General features: G+C 36.5%; 1 protein-coding gene across 1 annotated transcript; it reads left to right on the top strand.

Moving 5' to 3' along the window:
• The first annotated feature begins 1,030 nt into the window (after positions 1–1,030).
• Positions 1,031–6,351, top strand: LOC126709654 (uncharacterized). Its single transcript, XM_050409964.1, has 3 exons — positions 1,031–2,151; positions 4,563–4,677; positions 5,541–6,351. Exons 1-3 carry the CDS (start codon positions 1,351–1,353, stop codon positions 6,113–6,115), a joined length of 1,491 nt encoding a protein of 496 aa, XP_050265921.1. The 5' UTR covers positions 1,031–1,350; the 3' UTR covers positions 6,116–6,351.
• Positions 6,352–6,714: the final 363 nt, after the last annotated feature.

The raw sequence follows: 6,714 nt of genomic DNA on the forward strand, positions 1-6,714 counted from the left end.
CCTGCTCTGCCCCTTGGTTGTTGGGAGCTGCATTCTTCTGTCTCAGTTGCTCTTCTAGGTCGTGATTTTGCTTTGTGAGGCGCTCCACGGCGGCGGCGAGCGTCCTCACCTGTCTTTCAAGTGCGGTTGTAGGAGTTTCTTCTTCTTGAATGTCGTTGTTGGTCGCCATTGAGCGAGTGAGTACCATGTAACTCTCTTGTCTTGAAAGCGAGAACGTGCTAAAGCGATTCCCACAGACGGCGCCAACTGATGATACTGAAAACAATACCACCAATGAGTCGCACGCTCCTCACTCGATCGCAGATGACACCTGCACAACGAAAAGGAATAACCTAGCAGAGAGCACCGGTGTGGTACCGGCCGAATACCCTCCGAAGGTCAAGTTAGAACTATTCTCACTGCTCTAGAGTGCTAGAGAGGGTAAAATTACACGTACCTTGGTTTATGAGAGTGCTCGGGTTTTTATAGTGGAGAGGGCTGACCCTCTTTTCCTTTGAGCGGAAGTCTTTTCCTTATAGGAGTCTCCTTGGGCGTATTTTACGGGATTCTTTCCATATAGGAGTCCTTAGGTTCCATGAAACGTGGGGAGCAAGTTATTTACTTGTACACGTAAATGGGCATACTGGTAATTTCACAGACTGACGCCGTCAGTCTATGTTGTCCCGTCAGTCCACGCTTATCCCGTAAGCTTCAGGAAGTTCGGCCTCTGGAGTTCTTTAGCCTTAGGTCACCGTCAGCCAAGAAGGTATGCTGACGGCAAGACCATCTCGTCATCCTTGCTAAGTCTGCACCGTCTCCCTTGTCAGGTATGTGCTGTCACCCTCGTCAGGTATGTGCCGTCACCCTTGCCAGCATATTTTTTATCCTCATCATATAGGGTATGTAAATGGTAACCCATATCATAACGCAGAAAGGACATGCACAGGTGGCGAAGTGCGTGAAGAGTGGACAGTTTTGCAACTTTGCATGGAAGACATATTAGCATATATAAATTTTCAACTAATTGTTGTAAATAGGTCAACTACTGGTCTCACTCTCATACCAGTCCAAACTCCCAAAAAACCCCCCCAACACGCATTGCAATAAATTCTTTTTCTTTTTTTGGTTAAGATTCAAATTTCACCAACATGAACCCTCCACGCTTCTTCTTCTTCTTCTTCTTCCTCCTCTCTCACCTATAAAACCCCACTCTTTCTCTCTATTTCACTCTAAGCTCTAAATGCTATCCATTTTATGGTATTGCAGCCGTATTGGTATCTATCTGGTCGAATACGACGGCGTTTTTATTATGCTCAATAATTTCTGATTTTTTTTTTTAATTTTACTATTATCTACTTTTGAAATTAACCAATGGCTTCGATTGAATTTGATGATGATAAGAAGGTGAGAAAGTCAGTTGTGATTCAACGAAGGCCGTTGATGATGCTGAAAGATTACCTTAGAGACGATCTGAGCTCCTGCTCATCCAACGGTTTCAAATCGTTTCCACGCCGACAATGCTGTAGTAGTACAACCGTCCGATTCCTCCTCGAGCTCGATCTCAAACTCAGAGATCATTCCTCAACTACAAAAATCACCGCCAAGCAACGACTTTTCCGTCTTCGTAGTCGAAGCCTGCGTTCGAAGTTAACGGCAACGCCACCAGCTTCAACAACTACCATTTCCGCCTTTCAGAGAGCTTCGGAGGCGGTGATTAACGCCGTGAAGAAGCAACTTCCGTTTCACTCCGTTAATTCTCCGTCGTCTATCAAAACCAGGAAAGGCCATTTTCTCTCTCGGAGTCTTTCACGGAAGCTATTCAGAAGAAGCTTCTGGAACTGGAAGAGAGCTGATAAAGAAGAAGAGGAAAAGGAGGGGAGCGATATCGGACGGTGGAGATTGTTCAGCGAGTTTCTCAACGAAAAAGATGAGCCGTCGGATATCGCTGCCACTACCACCACAAGCAGTAACAGTTGGGAGGAGAGTGAGTTTACCGCAGAGATTTTACGGTCTTCGAGCGGTAATTCTAATTCAGAGAGTGTTTCAACCTCAAACGACGTCGTGCAGGGTAAAAATGACTTACCGGTGAAGAAGACTGAGAGAGTAGGCGTAACAGTCGGTGAGGATTCCATGTTCGGAGCAACCAATACCTACTCTGGAACTAACACAAAGGTCACCTCTCTTTTTTCCCATTGGTTTAATGCTTTTGCATGTGTGAATTTTATTAATTCCCTTTGTCTGTTGGTTGGTCAGCTTCTCCAATTAATTTGTTGATTTATTTTCTTTATCTTTACTTCATATTCAATGTTTATATATGTGTGTATTTACAAATTTGAGGTGGGTGTTAATTTTAGTTTTTGGAATTTTGATTTGAAGTATTATGCCTTTTACACATTTTTTTTTTTTTTTTTGAAAGGCCTTTTACACATTAATTATACAATTAAACATACATTTCATTTTTGGATTTAAGTTAAACTTGTCTCAACTCTTTACATTAAATTTGTATTTCGACAATTCAAAATTAGAAGAACTTTTAATAAAACTAAATACATATTTAGTTTTTGGATTTCGGTTAAACTCACTTCAACTCTTACATAAAATTTGTATTTCCAATAATTCAAAAGTAGAAAAGCTTTTAGTATAAATAAATTGATTTTCAAAATTATGTACCGTTCTCTATTAAAGTATTAGATTTTTTAATTCTCATAGGGTCATTCCCTGTATAGCCTATTAAATAATATCTATGAAATCTATCATTTTGTCAATTTGGACTAAATAAAGTGGAGCTAGTAAATCTACTTCTTTTTGCAATTGGACTTGTCGATCAAATTTATCGAAATACTCACAATGATCAACTTTACAACAATTTTGATAACATAATGTTGGCATAGTTATAATCGTATTTCAAATTAATAATATGGTAAAAATTATGACTATATATTATATTATGTTGATTAAATTTGCTAATCTTTTATAAGAGAGAATTAAGATGGGGATATGCTCCAAAAAAGAAAAATTAAGATGGGTGTGGTGGGAAATAGCAAGGGATGTAATGGGTGATTTTGAAAAATGCTGAGTTAGAGGGAAGAGTGGAAGAAAGAACAGCTGGAGCTGGGTGGGGTTAGCGACGTATGACTTTCACGTGTGGAGTATATCTTGGGAGAAGAATACAGTACGACTCGGATCAGTGGAATTAAATACGGACGAGTGTTACGAGGCCTAGATCCCACTACGTGTGGTTCTTATTTTGCGGGATCCACGGCGTTTTAACTCGCAAGACTATTTTCTTTTCATAGCACACACTTCACCAGATCATTCCTTTTTTCCTGTTTGGAACATCGATTTTACTATTTAGTCCTCGTCCCCAATAATTTAAAGGAACTGGTTGTTGTTGGGAACATTGATTGGGTTTTGGTGGGGGTAGTTTTGGAATTTTGTGGACCTTTTTTAATAAGCCTGTGTCACGTCTTATATTGCCTCTGTCGGTGACCAGAAAAAAAGAGTGGTTTTTGGTTGCTTGGACCATAAAAATGTAATGGTTTTTAAGCATCTGCGACTATTAATTAATGATCCACTGTTGCGTAGGTGTGATTAATTATTATTTGCACCTATATATGCTCTATAATTAATTGGGGGTAACTGAGATTGTAAGTTTATTAATTTACTTATTATACGACAGAAATTAGATTTTTGTTTTTGTCTGGTAGAGGGGTTGACCAGGCCAACTCAACTAGTCTCGGGATTTACTGTTCTTAGGCCTTGTTTTTTCTTAAATTAGTGTTCTGGAAGAGTTTAATGATATAAAGATAAATTAAAGAAGTAAATACTAGAATTCCTTGAGTTGACCGCATATTTGGGATGGATCCCGAAAATTTTCAATTCGGGATACGCCATGGTGCTACAATGGGGTGACCATTGTTTTTTTTTTTTTTTTAATCAATCTATAAAACAAGCAGGGCTTTTGTTATTTAAAAGAGATTTTAATTCTCAACATCTCTTTTCTTTTTCTTTTCTTTTTTTTCTTTTTCTTTTTTGGGAGAAGATAAAGAAAGGGGGTGCAACACTAGAACTTCTCAAAAGGTCATCTTGATACTATTTTTATCAAAACAAGCTGGACTGCGGAGTTCTAATGGAATCCAATGCATTAATGTTGGTATGATCATTAGATCTTAAGCTGAATAGATGTTCTTGCCAAAAAATTCTGAATAGCTATTAATTTGCAGTAATATCACGTGAGTTTCAATTAACTCGACTGATAAAATATTTTATCATCGTCAAATAAGAAATTGAAAATTTGTTTATAAACCATTAAACTTAGTTTACTAATATGATATCAGTGATCAGTCTTCCATGCTTAATGATGTTGCTCTGAAAGTCATATCAAACAGGGTAGAAATAATCAGATACATTGTCATGTTAAGAGGCTTGTGAGTTGTATCTGAAAGATTGCTCCTGATTTTTTTTTGGGTATGGAGATGTGAGAAGTAGCATTTCTTGTACTAACGGAGGCTATGTGAATTATTTTTAAGAGGTTTTTTATTATTATTATTATAATTAAATGGACATGATATGGATCATAACAGGAATGGACAAATAAGCAGAAGGAACAATTTAGTCCAGTGTCTGTGCTGGATAGTCCATTTGAAGATGATGAAGATATTGGCTCGCCTTTCGAGAGTAGCCTTGCGTGCATAGAAGGTATCTCTCTCTCTCACTCATTCTTCATGTGTGTGAGTCAGTGTAGACATTTCGAATTTTCAAAAGAAATTGTTCCTTCAAAAGGGTTTGATACAATCATCAGATAAGCTAGTAAAATTCTAATTGGTATAGTTCTTTGCATGCTGTGCTTGCACTTCTTTTTGGAGGGGTGGCATGCTGTCACTTTTATCATTACCAACTCGTACAAAAGGTCAAAAACACATGTGAGTGACACATCCCGAGGGGCATTTGGCTGCCTTCCAGTGTGATTCATGCTCGGTAACATATCAATTTGAATATATTTATCATAGGCTTCAACACATATGATATAGCAATGGAAAGGAAAGGAAAGAAAACGTGTTGACCATGTTGGAATCAAATGCTCACTTCTGTTTGTTTTGATGAAAACATAAATGAAAAATCTTATTTGAATATAATTTTTTGTGTTTTCCAGGAGTTAAAGAAAAACTGTATTTTGATTTTTCTTATTTAACTTGGTTTGATTTAAAGTTGTTTTTACGAAGAAAAAAAAAATTAGTAAAAACCAATTCTATTTCACGCATAGCTAAATAAAGCACGTTAAAAAATAGTTTCCAAACTTATTGTAAGATTGTTACTAAATATAGGTAAATGAAATAATTTTTTAGAAAGTGATTCATAAAAAATTATTTATTTTCTAAAAAATGTTAACGAAACAAAATGAGCAAATGTTTATGTGATTTTTCAATGCCCTATTAGCTATAGCACCATAATCTATAAAATTAAGCTACTTGAGAGAAGCAAGCCCTTACTAAAATAATAGGATATATATTTATTGACCCTATTGCTCTTATCTGACAGAAATGTGATATTGATATGGACAGGTACAAAACAAAAGTTTATGCACAAGATACGGCGGTTTGAGTGTCTCGCTCAACTAGAACCAGTAGATTTAGAAGAACGCATTGCCTTTTGCGAGCTCAACCATGAATCTCCTCAATCACCCATGCAACCTTGCCCATTATCCACCCAGGACAACAACATGTTCAACAAGAAAGAAGAAAACCAAACAGAACAATTAATTAAGGCTCAAGAATTACTTGACCTCATCAGAACAAAGAGCTCACCAAGTGGTTCTAAATTCAAGGTAGACAGTCTATTGTTGGATTTCATTGAAGAGAAAATTGAAGAGAATAATGTAAATGCAAGCACAACAACACGTTGTGACAATGAATTTCAGCATGAGATATTGAAGGTCACAGAAGATTGGCTTAGTGGGCACCCACAAGAATTGTTACTAGGATGGGAGGTACAGGATGGGAGAGAAGTCTATGTTAAGGACATGGAAAAGGGTGGGATGTGGAGCATATTGGTTGAAGAAGAAAAAGAGGTGGCTTTGGAGGTTGAGGATGAGGTTTGGACTACTTTGCTTAACGACCTATTACTTGACCTCTTTTGATCATAGATGAATGTTTTGGGTTACATTAAAATCTTGGATACAATTTTTTAATTGTTGTACTTTAGTTTTCAACTAAATTTAATTTTTTAGTTGTATTGACTAATGCAATACGGTGTTATTTTTACTCTGGACAATTAAATTCAATCATTTGATATATTTATCAATACAATCATATGATTGAATTTAATTGAAAAATCTAAGATACATTAATAAGAATATGTAACTAATTTTTCCCTTGTGCAAATGTTGGAACTGCTCTGAGTTCTATTCGTTAGGAGGCAAGCAATTCTTTGGCTAGAATAACTAAAGCCAACACAAAAGATTATAGGGAATATATACAAAATTCCTAAATTTGTGAGATGCAAAATAAAGAAAAATATGCGCTAAAGAAAACAATAGTACAAGATAATATTTACGTAGTTTGACAATTTGCCTATGTCTACGAAGTTGCAATGATTTCACTATTCACAAAATGAAAAAATACAAACTGCAATAATACAGTCTTTTTTTTTTTTTTTCTCTCTCTCTCAAAACAACACACTCAACCCTAATTTGAAATAAAAGTTTTTCTATCTTACACATAGGATTCGCAATGGGCT

The sequence above is a fragment of the Quercus robur genome, chromosome 12 (genome assembly GCF_932294415.1).
Source record: "Quercus robur chromosome 12, dhQueRobu3.1, whole genome shotgun sequence".
Lineage (NCBI taxonomy): Eukaryota > Viridiplantae > Streptophyta > Magnoliopsida > Fagales > Fagaceae > Quercus > Quercus robur.

What these genes read in the sequence shown, in the direction of transcription:
- LOC126709654 (XM_050409964.1), top strand. Translation starts at nt 1,351, where the DNA reads ATGGCTTCGATTGAATTTGATGATGATAAGAAGGTGAGAAAGTCAGTT. An exon ending in ACTCTGGAACTAACACAAAG is followed by an intron (nt 2,152 to 4,562) that starts GTCACCTCTCTT and finishes GGATCATAACAG; the next exon opens with GAATGGACAAATAAGCAGAA. An exon ending in TAGCCTTGCGTGCATAGAAG is followed by an intron (nt 4,678 to 5,540) that starts GTATCTCTCTCT and finishes TGATATGGACAG; the next exon opens with GTACAAAACAAAAGTTTATG.